General features: G+C 41.7%; 1 protein-coding gene across 3 annotated transcripts in view; it reads left to right on the forward strand.

Moving 5' to 3' along the window:
* The window catches only part of LOC311528676 (sodium channel protein type 2 subunit alpha), a 100,561-nt gene that overhangs the window by 15,031 nt on the left and 62,852 nt on the right, over positions 1-22,678 (forward strand). For all 3 annotated transcript variants that reach the window (XM_084643981.1, XM_084643979.1, XM_084643980.1), the window contains 8 exons: positions 3,024-3,087; positions 3,743-3,884; positions 4,664-4,870; positions 6,394-6,687; positions 8,076-8,423; positions 9,502-9,634; positions 13,996-14,234; positions 15,751-15,924. In XM_084643981.1, coding sequence (XP_084500107.1) covers positions 3,024-3,087; positions 3,743-3,884; positions 4,664-4,870; positions 6,394-6,687; positions 8,076-8,423; positions 9,502-9,634; positions 13,996-14,234; positions 15,751-15,924 — 1,601 coding nt within the window. The remainder of the gene's footprint in view (positions 1-3,023; positions 3,088-3,742; positions 3,885-4,663; positions 4,871-6,393; positions 6,688-8,075; positions 8,424-9,501; positions 9,635-13,995; positions 14,235-15,750; positions 15,925-22,678) is intronic.

A 22,678-nucleotide genomic window follows, 5' to 3' on the forward strand; every position in this document is an offset into this window, starting at 1 on the left:
CATTTGGACAATAATTTAAAGGAAGGTACAGGAACCAGTGCAGCATTTGCACTGTCTCAGACAGGCAGCTGGTTAAAGACACAAACTGTTACATTAATAAAAAAATTAATAAAAATAATAAGAATCAGTCTAGAACAATTCTGAAAGTCTTTGTCATGCTTTGAGACGGTGAGCTGTATTTCCTTTGTCCTAATCTACACCATTACTGTCAAGGTGTCAGCTCCTTTTCTGATTGTTAATTATCTATTTTATTATACTTACAGTCATGTTTAGTAATTTAAGCTATATTGTCATTAGATCTTGTCTTATAGACTTAACCCCTATTACTATAGTATCTCCCGCTCACTATCTTGTAATATATTTATCCTCTCAGCACCCCATCTTTACTATTGTCTCCATTTTACAGATGGGGAACTGAGCCACAAGACTAGGGGCCAGATTTTTAAAGGTATTTAGGTGCCTAACGATGCAGATAGGCACCTAGTGGGGTTTTCAAAAGCACCTAAGTCCCAGTGACTTTTTAGAAATTCACACTAGGTACCTAAATATCTTTAAATAGAGGACCTAAGTTTATACAGGAAGTCGGTCATAGAGCAGAGAATTGATTCTAAGTTTCCTGATTCCCAGGCTAGTGCCCTAACTACTGCACCGTCCTTCCTCTCTAAATATAGTTATTAGAAGATCCCTTACAGTGGGACTGCAGTTTTTCTTTAAGACATCTGGGGCATAAGGTCTGTGGATTGTCTGTCAATATTTATATTAGATTCTCTACTGTGTCCAGCTTATGCTGGTTGCAGTAGTGTAGAGATATCGTTAAGGAGCTGGTTACAGTTCTTTAAATCTCTGGTTGGATGTGGCCCAGCTGGCAATGGTCCATAAGGGTAAGTCTACACTGCATTTTAAAACGTGCAGCAGCAAATCTCAGAGCCCACGTCTACAGACTTGGCTCACACTATGGCACAAAAACATTGTGGCTTGGGCTGGAGCTCCAGCTCTGAAACCCACCCCATCCCCTGGCTTCAGAACCTGAGCTCCAGCCCGAATCCAAACATCTGTGCAACAGTTTTTAACACCATAGCCTTATTCCAAGTCTGTAGACCTGGTCCCGAAGACTCACTGCAGTGAGTTTTAAAACAGAATAGACATAAGGGACTGTCTGCTTTCTGGTGATAACCAGCAAACATCTCACTCTCACCCCTCCCTGCCGTGATGTGCCACTTGAACCAAGAGTTGTGCTAATTCTGCCAGTGCTACACCTATTAGAGATTCCCCATTCCAGGGGGAATCCCTACAGGGTAGATAGGGTAAATTGCTATTCCATTTGCACCCCTTGAGTGGCACAAAGGAAACTGGGGGCAAGAATCTGCCTTAGGGATTTTAAGAATTCTGTCCCTTCCATTACACTTCAGCTTATTCTCATTGTTAGCCAATATGTTTAAATTGTCAATCACTGCTATTAAAATGGTAATTAAGCTAGAGTTCAGATTCTCTAAGCCCATCATACATTTTCATGGTCTGCATTTCCCAGACATTTACTCATCTTCATAAGTAAAATGAGTTGTCTTTTATGAATCAAAGCTATTCTTATTGCCATTGGCATTTTAAGATTAGTCATTCCTCTGGCCCAATATGTTGCATGTGGGATATCATCTGATTTCGTAACAGAAAGCTTTGTGTCTATACCTGAAGGCCAGTTTTCCTCTTAGCATAGTTTTATTCTGCTAAAGGCATAGTCTCTATTCCTTCATGGGTAATTTACTGTGAGACAAAAGGTAAAAAAAAATGACCAGTTACATCTATTAGTATGAAGCACACCAGAAATGCAATTTTACCCCGAATGCCCACAAAGAATAGATATTTTTGTTTTTCCTTACAGATATGAGTATTCTCTGTTCCCCTTACTCCTGTCAGCCTTTAGACCAAAAACAGATATTGGGATATATTGTTTGGGAGATACCAAAGAAGAAAAGTCTGCTAATTCCAAATAGTATTCCAATCTCTTTTGCTTCCATTGGAATTTTCAGCAAATAGTTCTTCATCTTGATGATAGAATTTGGATTTTCCCTTAATATTGGGCTGAATTATGCAACCCTTACTCACCCCGATGAGCACTTATTTTTAAAATTATCCTAAATATGACAATGAGGCTGCTTGGTTGAGTAAGTGCTTGTCAGTATGAGTAAGGGTTGCACAATCTAGCCCTTTGCTCATGTGCGGTTTCACCAATTTCTAGCTTTAAAGGGCTGAATTTTGAACACCTTTGTGGCTATCTAAAAATCATCTCAGTACTTCTATTTACTTTGGGATTTAACTTGATTATGTTTGTTATTCAATAGTGAAACTTTAAGTGCAATAGAACATGGATCCATGTACATCACCAGAGAATTCGGCTTAATAATCCTCTCTCATACACACTCACACAGCTTGGTGGTCTCCCTCCACTTCTCAAAATCGAGGTGTAATAGCAGCATGCTGTACTGAGTTCTCATGTTACTAAGATTTAATTACTTTGACAAATTGCAGTGTAGTAGTTGAATAAAGTATCCTATGAAATATCATAAATAATTAACATCAAAACATATGGACAAATACATTTTGTTAATTCAGCGTACTTGTAATTTTTTCATGGTATTTGTTCAGTTATTTGCAAATGTATAAATTTGGTAATCCACAGAGGGCCTTCCAATCATTTGTATGGTTTAACAAGATTCTACTGTACTGTTGCTTTGCTGTTTCTCTAAAGAAATGCATCTTCTAGATGTGTTAGAAAATCTTTTGTTTGTCAAAAACATTATTTTTGCTTCCTTCCATAGTTCTAAAATTATAAGATATTTCTCCTGAAATTATGTTTGTGGTTTCCATGTTATGGTTACATTAATTTCCTTTCAAACACAAAAGTTTATATTATTTTGTACGATTAAATTTAGATTTAAATGGTTTCTTTATGTGGTGATTAAACACATTTTCTCAGTAAATTCACCACACTTCCCCCCTACCCCCACCCCCTTTCTCTTTTTAAACAGGTCATTTTTACTTTTTGGAAGGACAAAATGATGCTCTGCTGTGTGGCAATAGCTCAGATGCAGGGTAAGAAATGTTTCATTATATTTTATTGTCTTTTATGAAAACATTTATATGTACAAGTGTAACTTAGGAAAACTCAAGCGGACAACCCACTGCAGTGTCTTCCACAGTGTATTATTTCAAATCAACAAAGTTTCTGGAGTATGATACTGGATTTCTGAGTATCAGCATCAACATGACTTGAATTTGCAATGTTCCTATATAAGTGTGTCAGGCTAGCCTCTTTCCCTAAAAGTAGGCATTCAAATACTTTCAGCATAAACATTTGCTGCCATCTGGCTGATTAGTTCCCTTATTATCAGCCATGCCAGTGGACACTCTTTTGCAATTTCACAGGGGATGTGCTGACAGCTGACAAGCTTGTGAGAATCAAGAGCGTGAATGGGAAGGATAGCATATTATACATTTTATCATTAAAGCATTGATGTGTTCTTAGAAAATAACATACTTTTTTCTTTTCTAATTTGTTTTATCTTAGTTAACCTTACAGCATCCTTTATTGGATTGTTTTGTGGAGTAAAATTTTAGCTGATAATAATTTCATCTTGAGTAAGTGACTGAATGTTGGCAACTCATATCCTGAACATTTCTGTGATGTACAGTAGTGTGTAATGATTTGGAGTATCTATTTAAAATAGCATTTCTTCTTCTTTTATAGTCAATGTCCAGAAGGATATATATGTGTAAAAGCTGGTAGAAACCCCAACTATGGCTACACGAGCTTTGACACATTCAGCTGGGCGTTTTTGTCACTCTTTCGACTGATGACTCAGGACTTTTGGGAGAATCTTTATCAGCTGGTGAGGATCCACTAAAATAAACACTATTACTACTACTGCAACTACAACATAGCGTTTACACAGTGCTTTACATCCACATATCTCTGAGAATGCTTGGGGCAGGAACTGTCTTTGTGTTTTGTGTTTCTCTACTACCTAGCACAATGGGGTCCTGGTGGATGACTGAGGCTCTTAGGTTATACTTCAGTATACATAAATAATAAGAATAATTGTGAATAATCAAGAATAACTGTATTAAGGTGGGTAAATGAACCCAGATTGGTAACATATCTTGCATAAACACAATCAGTGAATACCAGAGTCATGTTTGGCTCCGAGTCCAGTGTTCTGTATGTTACTAGACCCCACTTCCTCCTTAAGGGGCACATCTTGCCTCTAACCTCCTTGGGTGTGGAAGGATAAGGTGTGACCGTGGCCCTTCTACTATGTAGATCTACAGGATAAAACCCCATTTTAGGGGGAGAGCTGTGGCAGCTGACACTACTACAGTCTCTAGTTTGTAGTAGAAGTTGTGAAGCAGCTGAGCTGCAGAATCTTATTTACCTTGAACCCAGTAGAGATTCTTCTGCAAGGCCCATTTAACTCTAGTTTTGCACTTGTGAGCAGAATATGACCCACAATATTTTTACATGGAAAAACTATATGAATTATCAAAAACCAGTTGTGTCGACACAACAGCTCTTATTATACTAGAATTGTGCATTAATAAATTATAATGTATAGAGACTATGTAGTAACTTTAAAAAAATGATAAAGCTATTTATTTCTTTTTTCCCCAGACGCTACGTGCTGCTGGCAAAACATACATGATATTTTTTGTTCTGGTAATTTTCCTGGGTTCTTTCTATCTGATTAACTTGATCCTGGCTGTTGTTGCTATGGCCTATGAAGAACAGAATCAAGCAACCATGGAAGAAGCAGAGCAGAAGGAGGCAGAATTTCAGCAGATGCTTGAACAATTGAAAAAACAACAAGAAGAAGCTCAGGTACCTTTGTAATCCAAAATTCCTCCTTTAGTGCAAGATTGTGCCCTGGTCCTTTTCAGCCACACAGGAGAATAAACCCCGCCCCCCTTCACAGTAGTAAATTACTTCCCCCACACAAACACAGCCCCCGAACAAGGGTGAGAAATAAAGAAATGATGACTCTGCTCTACTCCTTACTCAGGCCTAAATGATCAGTTTAGTCTGTTGATTAGTAAGAAATCTGGTAAAGAACACTGAGCTGAGACACTGGCAATTGAAGTCTCAGGTGGAGATGTGAAAAAAACACAGGTGCTGCTACATGAATTATTTACAGCTAAATAACTTTTCATTACATTTCTTGAATGTAACTTAGGACAGGTACTTTGCTGTGAAAATGGCAAGACTGAGCAGAAAATTACAATAGAGATTCAGACTGAAAGAAAACTTACATATTTTGTGGGCAGTGCTCCCCACTAGAGTAGTGTTGCATCACTTGGAAACAGACTGAAAAAAAAGCACACATTTTACATGGTGAGAGTAATTAGCCATTGGTACAATTTAGCAGGGGTCATATTGGGTTCTCCATCACTGACAATTTTAAAATCGAGACTGGATGTCTTGATTCAAGAAATTATTTTGGGGAAGTTCTATGCCTGTGTTATAAAGGAGGTCAGACTAGATGATCACAGTGGTCTCTTCTAGCCTTAGAATCCATGAACATTTGGGTCCTACTTTGAAGCCTCGTTCCTCTTTTTGAAACCCCTCACACTTCCTAATGCACTAGTTGGTTGACTGGACAGTGGCTAATTAAAGGTGGAGTTGATCTGTATCTTCCTGGTAAGTGTCTGGCTAAAGACCAGCTGACCTGTGCCTTCTAGCAACATCTGGTGCTGACTTCAGCCTTAAAAAAAACGTTATTTAGTCAAATTCTCTACAAATGTTAGAGACTATAAGCAGTACCAGGGCTATTGCCGAACATAGTTTAACTCAATTCTATGAAGACCACTGACTGGAATGATGTCACTGGACATAGCTAGTCCATTAAGGAGTTGGAAACTATCCATATATGCATAGGACCCAGCAAAGGTGGTTTAAGGAAATGTTATCTCCTGTTACTGCGGATTTTTTTTCTCTTATATTTTCTTTTCTCTACATTCTTTCTTTGACTACATTCCCTGAACTTCGTATAGTTTGTCTGCTGGTTAAGATTCATTGCACAAATGCTATATTGTTCCCTCTTCTTTAATCCAACAAAGACATGATTGTTCACCTGTTGCTCCAGTGATGCAGTTTTCTTCTGGACTGTTCTACTCCCTGTCAGGTTCAGGGCAAGAATATAGGGCCATTTTTGGTCTGGATTGCAGTGGACTGGTGAATTATTGTTCCTTGCACATTGACAAAAAGGTGGTTTGTGCAATATGCTGTGCTTTATGAAGTGGGTTCAGTGCTTCGCTTACACAAACATCATATTCACTCACTTTAAAAAAATAAATTTAAAAATGTTAGTGTACATTTTAATTGTGTGTAATTTTGTGACACAACAGGCAGCAGCAGCAGCTGCAGTAGCAGCTGATTCAAGAGAGTTCAGCGGAGTAGGTGGGGTAGGAGGATTCTCTGAAAGTTCTTCTGAAGCATCGAAGTTGAGTTCAAAGAGTGCTAAAGAGAGAAGGAACAGAAGGAAGAAGAGAAAACAGAAGGAACAGTCAGAAGGAGAGGAGAAAGATGAGGAAGATTTTCACAAATCTGAATCAGAAGATAGCATCAGAAGGAAAGGTTTCCGATTCTCCATTGAAGGGAACAGGCTGACATATGAAAAGAGGTTCTCTTCTCCACATCAGGTACAGTGGTATTATCCATTAAACTGTGTCTTTATTGCATCATCATCGGTTTGTCATGAGAGTGCAGTAATGGTAAGGACACAAGGTGAACATCCTTATTCATGCAGAAGGTGTCACAGGATCTTTAATATAATTTCAAATGGTCAGGACTTTTTGTTAAATGCTTGCAGTGAAATATGAAGCTGTTAGAATTAGAGAGATTTTGTTTTTCATTGCAAACTAAAAAATGAACCCACCTGAAGGAAAAATGTGCCACTTCTCACGTTTCTTTCATGAAAATGGGCCCATATACTTGTGAAAATGAGTGCATTCAGTGTGAATAGTGGTTTCAAGATTTTGCATGTTCATAATCTGAAATATCACATTTGCAATGACAAAGCAACCATTTAATGAACTTCACAAAAAACTAAATTTGAGGGACACAGAGTCACTGCACATGGCAAAAATTTTCATGTGAAATTTTTCATGTGAAAGTGTTCATTAGTTTCAAGATCTTGGTTTTATGTCTCAAAAAAGATCACAGTGCCAATAGCAAAAGTGCCACTTGCTTCTCTCCTGTGGCATTGGCACAGTGGTGACTGAGAGAGAAGAGTGCCATCTACAGAATCCACAGCACACTTCCTTCAGCAGCTGTCTTTTCTGCAGAGGTCTTGGATCCCAACACTGACCCAGCTCAAACGTGTTTAGTATGTGAGATTACATAGGATAATCACACAAGGTTGTATCACTCCAGCAGTATAGCCTATGTCTCCACTTACGGCGTTATGTAGAGTACAGACATCGCATGCTCCCCAGCACAGGTATAAATAGCAGTGTAGATGATGAGGTATTGCTTAGATGAATAGAGTCAAGACATGCCAGATCTTTACGGTATATACTCTACGTACAAACAAAAAAACCTCTGAGAACTGCTTGCAGGATTGGGGCCTAAATGAATAATATCTAGGGAAAATATTTACATTTTTTAAACTAGCTCATATTTGTTTGCTGTCTGTCAGTACAAAGTAGGGCCCAAAACATTTGCATAAAAAATTATTTAGCCAAGCATACAGACCAACACAAAGCAGGAATAAATAAGAGTCTAGCTTCATTAATTTATGAACCACATGCAATAAAATATGCAGAGAGTTAGAGGAAGCAATTTCATTAAACAGCATCTTTTACTATAATTAAACTGATTGATTTTATTTTTCTAAGTGGCAAAGTAACTATGGCAGTGGAAATCACTTGTGTGCTCTTTCCTATTAATTTTACTCCCAAGCCACCTAAAAGCGTGTGTGTAATAGTCTCTTTCTTTGTCTATGACATAAATCTTTAGAACATATTAACTTTGTATTTATTTTTTAAGAATTTTCAGCTAATAATTATATAATTTTCTTTTCGTATAGTCTTTGCTGAGCATTCGTGGCTCCCTGTTTTCCCCAAGGCGCAGCAGCAGAACGAGTCTTTTCAGCTTCAGAGGTCGAGCAAAGGATGTAGGATCAGAAAATGACTTTGCTGATGATGAACATAGCACTTTTGAAGACAATGAGAGTAGAAGAGGTTCTCTCTTTGTTCCACATAGACATGGTGAACGGCGCAACAGTAACATCAGTCAGGCCAGTAGGTCATCCAGAATGGTACCAGCGCTTCCAGCAAATGGCAAGATGCACAGCACTGTAGATTGCAATGGAGTGGTTTCTTTAGTTGGTGGACCTCCGGCTCTCACGTCACCTACTGGACAGCTTCTTCCAGAGGTGATCATTGCCAGCAGTAGTTGTTTTATGAATTTAAGGAAGTTTCTAATAGTTCAGGCAAGGTGGCCTCTTCTTACTACACAGGCCTGTGTTTCTACAAAATGAAATCACTTGGGAATGATTTTTTGGTTGGTCAAACTGAGATTTGTCTTGCAATCTCTAATTAAATACCTGAAAATACTTGTTAATACACTAGGAATTAACAAGATAAAATAGTAAATAATGTAATATGCAAAATGTATGGCTTTATTATATATCCAGGCAGTCAGTACATTTCCCCCGAAGATTTAATTGGGAAGTTCTGCATTCCTATATCAGATGGATGTCAAAAATTACAAAAACGATAAATGAGTTATATATAATTAATGGAATAAAGTAAATCATGGTATAACTCCCTTTAACTCTACAAACCCCTGTCAATAGAATACTGTGTTTAACTTGAATGGGTTGTGATAGCACTACTCTTAGTCAATTCAGGATTCTTACAGGTTAATTTTTTGTATAAATTTCAGTGTGATTAGACATTTCTTGTCCTTTGATTTTGGTTTGAAAATTTAGATATAAGCTTACTGTATAGATATTTAGTCTAAATGAAGAAGCAACCCAAGAAAATGCACATTCCCCATTTGTGCACACAGCTGCCTGTCCACGTAGGCTGTGCGAATACAGATTTATGAAAAGATATGCCACATATTTAGAAAGATATTTCTAATAAAGCTCACTGCCAAGTTCTGTGGATCTTTTTTCAAATTTTCAAATAGTTAAATCCAATGTGAGAAAGATGCTCAAATTGAATTTCTGGGCCCAGAATCAGCAAAGTATATAAGCACATGCCTAACTTTAAGCACACAAGTAGTCCCATTGAAGTCCATGTGGCTATTCACATGCTTAAAGTTAGGCTTGTGCTTAAATTTTTAACTGAATTGGGACCTAAATGAAATCAGTATACAGGGTATATGAACCTACATGTCCCTCATTTTCCTAGAAACTCACTATATTTTTACAGAATCCATACAGTGTTTGCTTATTAAATCAACACACATGGTGATAGTCTATTTTATCAGCATTTTATTTTCAGGGTACCACAACAGAAACAGAGTTAAGAAAGAGACGAACAAGTTCTTACCACGTTTCTATGGATTTCCTGTCAGAGCCCAGTGCAAGACAAAGAGCAATGAGTATAGCCAGCATACTCACAAACACAATGGAAGGTATGTAGCATGGTATGTCTGATATGACTGAGTATAAATAGTATAAATAGCTGGACAGAGAAAAACTCTGTTCCCCTGGATGTGTATATGGGAAGGGATGGTCTTGTGGCTAAAGCAGAGTATGGTGAGTTAGGAGACTAGGCTTCTACTCCTGGCTCTGTCACAGATTTCCTGTTTGACTTAGCTATGTCAGTCAGGGCATGAAGAGGTGTGATCCATGACTGACATAATTGTGCTGGCAGATGTCTTTAGTGTAGATGAAGCTATACTGGCAAAGCTGGTGACTGGTATAGCTTGTTTTGCTCATGGTAGTGGTTGTATTATATCAGTACAAAGTGTCCACATCAGGAGTGTATTGACATTATAGTATACCATTTTTCCTGGACCAGTAGGGTGCTCTTGGTATAGACATGGCCTAGGGCTGTGTTAATGCTAGATTTTTTACATAAAATTTCCCACCATTACTCTCACAAATGCAATTCAACTGGAAGGCAGCCACTGGTGTTCTAGCTGCCAAATAACCCAACCCTGCTCAGATCAGATCTATTTTCACTGCCTACACTAATATTCCCACCATTTCTACCTCTTGTGGAGTTACAGTGATAATATCACCAGCTGGTCCTTAGAACTTCTTGCCTTCAGGAGCAGAAGCTGTCTTTTCTGCAGAGGTCTTGGATCGCAACACTGACTCAGCTCAAACATGCTTCATATATGAGATCAGATTGGATAACAACACAAGGTCGTATCACTACAACAATATAGGCTATGTCTAGACTTACAGCACTATGTAGAGTACAGACACCGCATGCTTCCCAGCACAGGTATAAATAGCAGTGTCAATGATGAGGCATTGCTTAGATGAGTAGAGTCAAGACATGCCAGAACTTTATGGTATATACTCTACATACTATCTACATGCCCCAAAGGTGCCTCTCACCATCTACACTGCTATTTAGCAGTGTAGTGTCCCTCTACCTCCCTTCTGCCAGACCCTTTCATTGTCATGTGAAGCTACACACTGAACTGTGTTCACAGCCTCCTTTTCACTGCAGCAGTTAGTTACATGTACCCTACAAGCTGCCATAAGTGTAGACAAGGCCATGGTGTTTCTAATTAAATCATAATAAAGGATGACCATATGTAATCATTCAAGTCGAGAGGAGTATTCATATGAATAATTACACACATGCTTGAATGGTTTTAGGATTGGAGCTTAATTAGAGGTCTGATTCTGAAAAGACTCACGCATATGAGTAAATTTACTCACATGAGTAGCCCCATCAAGGATTTTGTTTCCTTCCACAGTGAACCCACTTTAGATAATAAACAATAAACAAAAAATTAACTGCTTCATAGCTAAAGGTCAAGTTGTAGGTCTTTTTTAGGCTTGTTTTAATTGTTTTTGTTACCACCTTGAGCCTCTTGGCCCTTCACCTTGGGTAGCAGTGCAAAATAGCATCTGAAAATGAGAAGATTGTAACTAAAACAAAACAACCCCATCACCCCTCTTACTGTAGAGTGCAAAAGCACATGTCTCTCATGCACCTCAAGATCACAAGGGTGAAGAAAAGGTTTTATGTGCCGTGAGGACAAGGTTAAGGGCATATTTATGTCCTAGAGACAAACAGGCAAGAGTTCCACAGGCACAGATGCCAATAGCAACTGGGTTCCCTTGGTTCCACCCAAAGGAATACTATCAAACAAGCAGATGAGGTGCCCACTCATGCTGTCAGTGACGATCACCAGATTCTTCTACTCCTGTCACAGTAATACTAGTAGAAGTGATTAGGGAGGTCCCCACCCTCAGCCGTGACAGCCATTGGGTACAAAATAAAAGAGCAACAGCGGCTAAGTGACCCTGTCTCTGACTCTCATGTGCAAATAAAACGCCTCCAAAATTATTTAATTAGTTTGACTTCTATGGGGAAACTGTCATGTATCCTTCTCTTTTACTCTTGTACTCTGATGCTTCTGTCCATTTCTGTTGGGATAATTGGTGGATAACAAGGGCAGTGATGGGGTTTAATGGTTCCTTACAGTCTGGGTCCTGAGTCTCTCCAATTCGGACATTGATAGGGCCAATCTAGCTATTAGATATGCAAAACAGTCTCATAAACCTGAGAGAAAAGCTCACGCAATAAATGAGGGCATGTGCTACATCCCATCCCCAGGTAAGTTCTATACTGTGTCAGAAGGTGATTGAAGTACTAGATATAGAAACCAAGGAAGAAGATTTGAATCACCTGCAGGCAGCATTTCCCCTAGAAGTTACAGAAGGAAGTGGGGAACTGATGAATTTGCGTATTACCCTATGTGTTCTTCATGGAAAAAAAATTTGCATATTACCCTATATGTTTTTCATGGAAAAAAAGATGATGAGAATTCCAGAATATTTGATATTGTCAGAATTTAATAGAACTCATTGGAGAGATGCTTTCTTTTTTTCCAAACCCATCATAGACAAGAAAATGTATGGCATAACATGAACATGTGAAAGGCAGTGAAAATACACTATACAAGTTCAGGACAAATTCATAGATTCAGGATTATCCACACTGCACTTTGTTATTATTAATTATTTATATTTATTATTATTATTTGTAGTAGTAAATGACACTCCCTGCACCAAAATGCCTACAATCTATAAATTGCCTTCCCTACTCAGTACAATAGAAGAAGGTGACTAAGGTCCCAGTGTTCAGGTTGGATTATAAACTGTCTATTCAAGGCACACAAGAAGCAGAATGTGGTAGAAACATACAAATTGCCATATAGTCCCATATCCTTGTTTTTTTAAGATCTTGCTAAACTCCTGACCTCAACTAGATCAGGAGTTTAACTGCCATATGAGGAGAGATTAATAAGTCTGAGACTTTTCAGCTTGGAAAAGAGATGACTAAGGGGGAGATATGATATAGGTCTATAAAATCATGACTGGTGTCGAGAAAAGTAAATGAGGAAGTGTTATTTACTCCTTCTTATAACACAAGAACTAGGGGCCACCAAATGAAATGAATAGGCAGCAGGTTTAAAACAAACAAAAGTATTTCTTCACACAACACACAGTCAACCTGTGGAACTCCTTGCCAGAGGATGTTGTGAAGGCCAAGACTATAACTAACAGGGTTCAAAAAAGAACTAGATAAGTTCATGGAGGATCGGTCCATCAATGACTATTAGCCAGGATGGGCAGGGATGGTGTCCCCAGCCTCTGTTTGCCAGAAGCTGGGAATGGGCGACAGGGGATGGTTCACTTGACGATGAACTGTTCTGTTAATTTTCTCTGGGTCACCTGACATTGGCCATTTTTGGAAGACAGGATACTGGGCTCGATGGCCCAGTATCTTTGGGCTGACCCAGTATGGCTGCTGTTATGTTCTCACTTCCAGAAGTTGTTGTTGTTATGTCTCTTATATATAGGACTTACAAACATATCTTTTGAGAGAGAGAGAGAAAATAATTAATGCTTACCTGTTTTGTTTTTCTTCTAAACATAATGCCTGGCTATCCTAACCCACCCTGGAATCACTGTCTAGAATCGCAGGTCTAAGAAGGAAATGTGTATAATTAAGTTGAAACATATTTGGTTCTACAGCACAAGAGGATTACTGTTTAGATTATTAACCAGCTCTTTCAGTGTTTCTCCAGCTGATGTAAGCCATTCTCAGAAGGAGCTAGTAGGTGGGTCCTGCTAGCACCTATTGTAAATCACCTTGAATTACATGTGTTTTCTGTGGCAGCGGACCGAACCCCATGCACAGATTTTCAAGGTGTACTGTTTCTGAAGAAATAAATGTACAAATAGGGTTCACTTTTTTTTTCCAGTGGTAAATTATAATAAATCCCATCTAGTGGGTTTAAGCCTGGAGATGTAAGTCTGATAACTCAGGCCAAAATGGGCATGACCCAGAGTTTTGTGCTCCTGGACCATAATTCAGTGTTAGGAGTCATCTGGCATTTTGTTTGGAACAAGAATATCAAATTATTAAGTCCCATGGGCAAGATGCAATTTGAACTATACTACTCTTCCACATACACCAGGATTCTGCTATGCTATCCTTTGAATTAAAGCTGTGTTTTGCTTCCTATTTAGATTCTGGTTTGTGAATGGCTATTTTATTAATTGAATAGTTAGGATTCTTTTAACACCAGTTTTAGAATTTATTGGTCCAAATTCCTCTTTTTAATTATTTAACTTTTGCTGTGGCTGGACATCAGTCTGGGTCGCAAGGGCTCTGTTTCATCATGCCATTTCTGTCACCTAAACATTGAGAAGAATGCTTAGGCCTTAAAACAAAACCCACTTGATACATATAATAAAGAGCTGTCTTTTTGAATTTGTTTTACACTTTTCCCTCTAGAACTTGAAGAATCCAGGCAGAAATGCCCACCATGCTGGTATAAATTTGCTAACACATGCTTGATCTGGGATTGCTGCACTCCATGGTTAAGAGTAAAACATATTGTAAATTTGATTGTGATGGATCCATTTGTCGATCTTGCTATTACTATCTGCATTGTTTTAAACACATTGTTTATGGCCATGGAGCATTATCCAATGACGGAACAGTTTAGTCACGTGCTTTCAGTAGGAAATCTGGTAAGTCTTTCATAATGTATTATGTGACATACAAATACATTTCTCTTGAAAAGAATTATTGAGTGTCCTTACACATCTTAGAAAGATATTTTGTACAGTCTATGATATGCTCACGGGCAGCTCTGTTTAACTATGCATGTTTAAGATACACTGTTTGTCTTTTCTTTCATGCGATGTTTGTAAGAGACCTCAAAAGCATATCTCCAGTTTTGCCTATACAGACTGCTAATAAAAAAGTTTAATTAATTCCCCTTCAAAAAAATTCTCCTAGGTGTAGAACAAATAAGGAGCAGACACCAGAAGTCCTGTAAAATTATCTGATATTTTGAATGGCTCTCTGAATTGTCATTGATCTCATTTACAGAAAGGCATGCTCTCAGAAATGGTAATCAGAGTGACAGAATACAGAGGATCACTCTTGTCGATAAATTGCAATGTGGTTACAAAATACACACCCTATGCCTTATTTGTGAGGTACTTCCTTGTTCAATAGAACCCAGATTTGGGGTCAGAATGTGCCTGGGTGGGTGAGGAAGGGCAGAAGAAACTACCCCCATCTTGTACTCTCCTACACTAGAGGCAGACACAATTCAAAGGGACAGTTATGATCATCTCTGACCACCTATATAACACAGCCAGGGTATTTCAGCCAGTGATTCCTGCATCTAGTGCAATAACTTGTAGCTGAATTAGATCTTTTTGAAAGACAATCAGTCTTGATTTAAAGACCCCATAGGTAAGCTGTTTCACCATATTTCTAGTTTGAATTTTTCTACATTCACCTTCTAGCCGTTGGATCTTGTCACATCTTTGTCTGCTTGGTTACAGAGCCCTTTACTATCAGATAATTATAGACCATGATTGAGTTGCAGTTGCAGTCCTTGTACTCTTCTAAGTATAGAAACTGCTTTCTGCTAACTCTTCCTGATGAGCTAGCAACCCCAAAGGATGGAACAGGAAGAGGGCCATGGTTCTGACCCCTGTGCACTGGGACAGCAATATGTACAGATGCATAGGGGAGAACATAGTCCAATCAAGAAGATGGTGCCGTGGGTTGATAGTGCCTTCTGGAGATCATTCGGGAGAAAGGTTGCTCCACACCATCCTCCATATAGTCTATGTCAAAATGGAAAAATCTGGTCTCAAATAAGTTTAGCCTTATCTCAAGAAATTGAGCAAAGATGGCATTTGAGAAGGAAGGAACAACTAGAATGGGTTCTTTGTCACAATCTCCATACATGCTTATTAGCAGTTTGAAGAGAAGACCTATTTCCCTTCTTTGCTTGTTACCATTTAGCAATTAAATGTTGTGAGGCATATTTTAGCTACACTTCTGACTTTGATTGCTAAATCAGTGCACAGAAATATTTAGAATCTATGTAGATTTATCATAGAAAGCCCTTCTATTCTGGTAAGAGTCACCGGATACATATAACTTGTTAAAAATTGTCACTATTATTTTTATCTAAAATGTTCTTCAATATTATTTGTGTAACAGATTATCTTTTACCTTTAGGTCTTTACTGGCATCTTCACAGCAGAAATGTTTCTCAAGATAGTTGCCATGGATCCTTATTATTATTTCCAAGAAGGCTGGAATATTTTTGATGGTTTTATTGTGAGCCTTAGTTTAATGGAGCTTGGTCTTGCAAATGTGGAAGGATTATCTGTTCTCAGATCATTCAGATTGGTAAGTACACTAGTAAATGCAGGCTTTTACATTATATATTTACTTTATACACACAAGTATACTGCTTCATTTTTAATTTTCTCTTTGCATATTATAAAGCTGGTGTACATGAATTTTCTCCAAAGGGAGTATTCTACAGTGGATCCTCATTACCAAGTCAAAAGTTCATTGCCTAATTTTTTAAAGGCTGCTAAATTGCCTAGCGACTAGTTGCATGCATCTACTGTAGGTTGTGCATCTTCGTCACAATGCATTAGTAGTCTGACTTTCTTCTTTGAGTGATTGTCCACACAGATTCCACTCTTGGTGTGTGAGATTGGAATCTTTTAATATCAGCGTTTGCTGGGGCTGCACATGTGCCCGGAGTGCCCTCTCACTCCCCAGAGCTGAAGGCATAAAGGGTGGGGCAGCCACAACCACATTCCATTCCTTCTTATCACCGATGCCTCCGAAATGGAACCTTATAGTATCTGTGAGACAGAACCCTGTAGTATCTGCATTCCTTGCTCTTAGTGTGTAGCTAGCTTAGTTCTCCTACAGTTTGTGAAGTTTATTGTTAGTTTTAGCTTAGTATTGGTAAGTTTTCTTTGCCAGTTGGCTTAGTTGTGTTCTGTATAAGAACATTTTCCCAGTAAAGACCCCCTATTCCTGGGTTCTCCTCCCCCATAGATTAGCCAAAATGAGGAAAAGGACAAATATAGTGGGCATAATTACTCCACAGAAAGTCATCAGCTCTGGCCATTTCATCCTCCTCCTCAGATTAGGCAGTTAATCTTCCATCCACTGCTTCAATGAATGAGCTAATGCAGGGGTGGCCAACCTGTGGCTCCGGAGCCACATGCAGCTCTTCAGAAGTTAATATGCAGCTCCTAGTATAGGCACCAACTTCGGGGCTGGAGCTACAGGGACCAACTTCCAATGTGCCAGGGGGTGCTCACTGCTCAACCCCTGGGTCTGCCACAGGCCCTGCCCCCCCTCCACCCCTTCCTGCCCCCTCCCCTGAGCCTGCCGTGCCCTCACTACTCCCACCTCCTCCCAGAGCCTCCTGCATGCTACAAAACAGCTGATCAGGAGGTGCGGGGAGGGAGGAGGAGGCACTGATCGTCGGGGCTGCCAGTGGGTGGGAGGCTCTACGAGCAGTGTGAGGGGAGCTGATGCGGGGCTGCTGACATATTACTGTGGCTCTCTGGCAATGTAAATTGGTAAATTTTGGCTCCTTCTCAGGCTCAGGTTGGCCACCCCTGAGTTAAAGGCTTTCCAGGACTTGTTAAAATAATGGCAGAGATGCTAGATTCTTCCTGGATGCCATCCAAAAGAAATAACATAAGCAGCTGGATAGCCCGCAATGGAGTAACTAACCATATTCTTAGAATCATAGAATCATAGAATATCAGGGTTGGAAGGGACCTCAGGAGGTCATCTAGTCCAACCCCCTGCTCAAAGCAGGACCGATACCCGACTAAATCATCCCAGCCAGGGCTTTGTCAAGCCTGACCTTAAAAACTTCTAGGGAAGGAGATTCCACGACCTCCCTAGGTAACGCATTCCAGTGTTTCACCACCCTCCTAGTGAAAAAGTTGTTCCTAATATCCAACCTAAACCTCCCCCACTGCCACTTGAGACCATTACTCCTCCTTCTGTCATCTGCTACCACTGAGAATAGTCTAGAGCCATCCTCTTTAGAACTCCCTTTCAGGTAGTTGAAAGCAGCTATCAAATCCCCCCCTCATTCTTCTCTTCTGAAGACTAAACATCCCCAGTTCCCTCAGCCTCTCCTCATAACTCATGTGTTCCAGTCCCCTAATCATTTTTGTTGCCCTCCGCTGGACTCTTTCCAATTTTTCCACATCCTTCTTGTAGTGTGGGGCCCAAAACTGGACACAGTACTCCAGATGAGGCCTCAACAATGTTGAATAGAGGGGAACGATCACGTCCCTCAATCTGGTGGCAATGCCCCTACTTATACATCCCAAAATGCCATTGGCCTTCTTGGCAACAAGGGCACACTGTTGACTCATATCCAGCTTCTCGTCCACTGTAAGCCCTAGGTCCTTTTCTGCAGAACTGCTGCTGAGCCATTCGGTCCTAGTCTGTAGCGGTGCATGGGATTCTTCTGTCCTAAGTGCAGGACTCTGCACTTGTCCTTGTTGAACCTCATCAGATTTCTTTTGGCTCAATCCTCCAATTTGTCTAGGTCCCTCTGTATCCTATCCCTACCCTCCAGCGTATCTACCACTCCTCCCAGTTTAGTGTCATCTGCAAACTTGCTGAGGGTGCAATCCACACCATCCTCCAGATCATTTATGAAGATATTGAACAAAACCGGCCCCAGGACCAACCCCTGGAGCACTCCACTTGATACTGGCTGCCAACTAGACATGGAGCCATTGATCACTACCCGTTGAGCCCGACAATCTAGCTAGCTTTCTATCCACCTTATAGTCCATTCACCCAGCCCATACTTCTTTAACTTGCTAGCAAGAATACTGTGGGAGACAGTGTCAAAAGCTTTGCTAAAGTCAAGGAACAACACGTCCACTGCTTTCCCTTCATCCACAGAGCCAGTTATATTGTCATAGAAGGCAATTAGATTAGTCAGGCATGACTTGCCCTTGGTGAATCCACGCTGACTGTTCCTGATAACTTTCCTCTCCTCTAAGTGCTTCAGAATTGATTCCTTGAGGACCTGCTCCATGATTTTTCCAGGGACTGAGGTGAAGCTGACTGTCCTGTAGTTCCCAGGATCTTCCTTCTTCCCTTTTTTAAAGATGGGCACTACATTAGCCTTTTTCCAGTCATCTGGGACCTCCCCCGATCGCCATGAGTTTTCAAAGATAATGGCCAATGGCTCTGCAATCACATCCGCCAACTCCTTTAGCACTCTCGGATGCAACGCATCCGGCCCCATGGACTTGTGCTCGTCCAGCTTTTCTAAATAGTCCTGAACCACTTCTTTCTCCACAGAGGGCTGGTCACCTTCTCCCCATGCTGTGCTGCCCAGTGCAGTAGTCTGGGAGCTGACCTTGTTCGTGAAGTCAGAGGCAAAAAAAGTATTGAGTATATTAGCTTTTTCCACATCCTCTGTCACTAGGTTGCCTCCCTCATTCAGTAAGGGGCCCACACTTTCCTTGACTTTCTTCTTGTTGCTAACATACCTTCTTGTTACTCTTAACATCTCTTGCTAGCTGCAACTCCAGGTGTGATTTGGCCTTCCTGATTTCACTCCTGCAAGCCCGAGCAATGTTTTTATACTCCCCCCGGTCATTTGTCCAATCTTCCACTTCTTGTAAGCTTCTTTTTTCTATTTAAGAGCAGCAAGGATTTCACTGTTAAGCCAAGCTGGTCGCCTGCCATATTTACTATTCTTTCTACACATTGGGATGGTTTGTCCCTGTAACCTCAATAAGGATTCTTTAAAATACAGCCAGCTCTCCTGGACTCCTTTCCCCCTCATGTTATTCTCCCAGGGGATCTTGCCCATCAGTTCCCTGAGGGAGTCAAAGTCTGCTTTTCTGAAGTCCAGGATTCTTAATAATGGACTACTCAAACGATCCACCTTGATCTGAAATACCCTCATCTCCTTAATCACAGTGACACTGAAAAGGGCAGACAGGAGATACCAGGCATCTGCTAAAGGGTTTGAATATTTCCATTAATACCCTCCCAGTATACTTGTAGTACATCCCTTGAGAGGTCAAAGCAGCAGGGAAGGTGTTAGACACACTGGGGCCCAGGGCAGGAACTAAGGAGTGGACCCCCACCCTGTCTCACCTGTTCATACACTGGATTTCTGCAATGTTTCTAAAGCCAAAGCCCCGATGCCAAGGGCTGAAGCCCAAGCCCCCCAGTGCCAGGCCCCTGTGACATGGGGCCCCAGGCAATTGCCCTGCTTCCTACCCCCTAACACCAGCCTTGCAAAGCTGTAAGGCTAGACCAATCTACCCCTCAGAAGAAAAGACATGAAGGACTTAGATTTCTGTGGGTGGACCCCCTCAGATGAGGGTGTCAAATTTTCAGACACCTCTCTCTGCATATCAATTTCTGTTACAGGATAGACTTTCCAATTTAATGAACAGACTTCCGTGCCTAATCACAGAGGGTCAGCCCAGGGCACCGTGCTGGAAGTATCAGCATGGGAAGACCTCCACAAGTTAGAGGTTCGGGAGCACCCGGTGCTACTAAGGGCATCATCCTCTTCCTCCCCGGACGAGGCAGTAGCGGGTTCATCTGCCACATTTCTGGCTATGGACAATAGAGCCCACCAAGAGCTACTCAGAAGGTTAGCACAAAATCTGGGCCTCCAGGCGGAGGAGATGTCAAAAGAAGTGGATCCCATGGTGGACATCCTGACGCTCAGGGGTCCTTTAAGGGTGGCCTTACCCTTGAACAAGATCATCCAGAATATCACAAACTCCCACCTATGGCAAACTCCCACCTCGGCCAAGGGGTGGAAAGGAAGTACTTTGTACCGTCCAAGGGGTACAAATACCTATTCACGCACCCTCAGCCAGGCCCGCTGGTTGTGGCAGTGGCAAACACAAAAGAAAGACCTGGGCAACAGGGTCCTACATCCAAATTTAACGAGGCAAAAAAGCTGGACCTCTTCGGCCATAAGGTCCACCGGGGGGCTACATCTTCGGATTGCCAGTCAACAAGCAGTCCTCAGCCGCTGTAATTTTAACTCTGGGAACACTTTGTCCAAGTTTAAGGAGTTACTCCCAGCTGACTCGCTCTGACTTTGGAGCCATTCTCGAGGAGGGCAAGGCTATTGCAAGGACCTCCTTGCAAGCTGCATTAGACTCAGCAGACTCGGTGACCCTAATGATGTCCACCGCTATAGCCATGCAAAGGAGATCGTGGCTGCAAGTTTTGGACCTTCCACATGAGGTCCAACAAACGATTCAGGACTTGCCCGTCGATGGGTTGGGTCTGTTTGCAGAGCAAATGGACTCCAGGCTTCACAGTCTCAAAGACTCAAGAGCAATATTAAAATCCCTGGGGCTCCATATGCCAGCCCCACAAAGAAAGCATTTTAAGCCTCAGCTCCCGCCATGCTTCTACCCTCTCAGTTCAGACAAGATTGTAGTAGGAAGCGCGGTAGGAGTAATAGGTAAACGCCTCCACAGCCATCTTCCAACCAGGGCCAGAGCTCGGTGAGACAGTCTTCAGTTCCCAAACAAAACTTTTGAAGGTGCACCCAGGGGCGACACACCAGTCACAATCCCGGATCCTTCTCCCCGTTTTTGAATCGTCTACCCCATTTTTACCAGGCCTGGGCCCAGATCACCTCAGACCAGTGGGTCTTGCACACAGTAGAATTGGGATATTCTCTCCAATTCTGTTCCCTTCCTTCCTCCCACCCCCCTTTCCCGTTCCTCTTCAGGGACCCTTCTCACAACCAACTTCTCATACAGGAAGTGCAAGTGCTCCTAGAAACCAGAGTGGTAGAGGTGGTCCCTCAGGAGTCCTGGAACAAGGGTTTCTATTCCCGATATTTCCTAATCCCAAAAGCCAAAGGTGGGTTATGAGCAGTTGTGGACCTGCAGAACCTCAACAAATTCATGAAAAAGCTGAAGTTCCGCATGATCTCTCTGGCTTTCATTATTCCCACCCTGGATCTGGGGGACTAGTACACCGCCTTCGACTTGAAGGATGCATACTTCCATGTGTCGATTATGCCATCCCACAGGTGGTTCCTCTGCTCCGTGGTCAACAACTCTCATTATCGGTTCACAGTTCTCCCCTTTGGGCTATCAGCGGCTGCTCGGGTGTTCACCAAAGCATGTCCATTGTTGCTGCCTTCCCAAGTACAAGTTTTCCCATACGTAGATGACTGGCTTGTCAAGGGCTGTACCAAAGCCCGGGTGGAACATCATATGAACCTCATACAACAGACTTTCAAAGAGCTCGGACTAATACTGAATGTGCCTAAATCAGCTCTAACCCCTACGCAGAAAATAGAATTAATTGGAGCTCTCTTAGACTCAGGTCAAGCCAGCCTTCCTTCTGGAGTCCCGTTTTCTGAGTATGGGCACCATCACAGAGGACCTAAGGCAATACCCTACTACTACGGCCCAAGGTTGCGTAAAGCTGCTCGGTCACATGGCCACTTGTACATATGTAGTACAGCATGCAAGACTTCGGCTTCGGCCTCTGCAGGCCTGGCTGGCCTCAGAGTACAGGCCATCCCGAGACCGCCTAGACAAGTTAGTTACACTTCCTCCTCCAGTTATCGAGTCCCTCCTGTGGTAGCTCAACCCACAAGCGGTGTACACAGCAGTGCCTTTCTCCAGGCCCCAACGCTCAATGTCTCTAGTCATGGATGTGTCAGCAGTGGGATCGGGGTGTGCTCAGGGCAGAGGTGCACTCAGAGTGCACTCAGGAGGACTCAGGGCCTCTGGTCCCAGGCATAACTTTCGCTGCACATCAACGTCTGGGAGCTAAGAGCAGTCCACTTTGCTTGTCAGACGTTCCAGGCCCATCTGGAGGGCAGATGTGTATAGGTTGGGGTGGCCAACCTGTGGCTCCGGAGCCACATGTGGCTCTTCAGAAGTTAATATGTGGCTCCTTGTATAGGCACCGACTCCGGGGCTGGAGCTACAGCTGCCAACTTTCCACTGCTCAACCCCAGGCACCGCCCCCACTCCACCCTTACCCCAAGGCCCCCACCGCTTCGTGCCCCCTCCCTGAGCCTGCTGCACTCTTGCTCCTCCCCCCTCCATTCCAGAGCCTCCTGTACACTGTGAAACAGCTG

Source organism: Lepidochelys olivacea, assembly GCF_965140295.1.
Source record: "Lepidochelys olivacea isolate rLepOli2 genome assembly, chromosome: 11".
NCBI classification, from domain to species: Eukaryota; Metazoa; Chordata; order Testudines; family Cheloniidae; genus Lepidochelys; species Lepidochelys olivacea.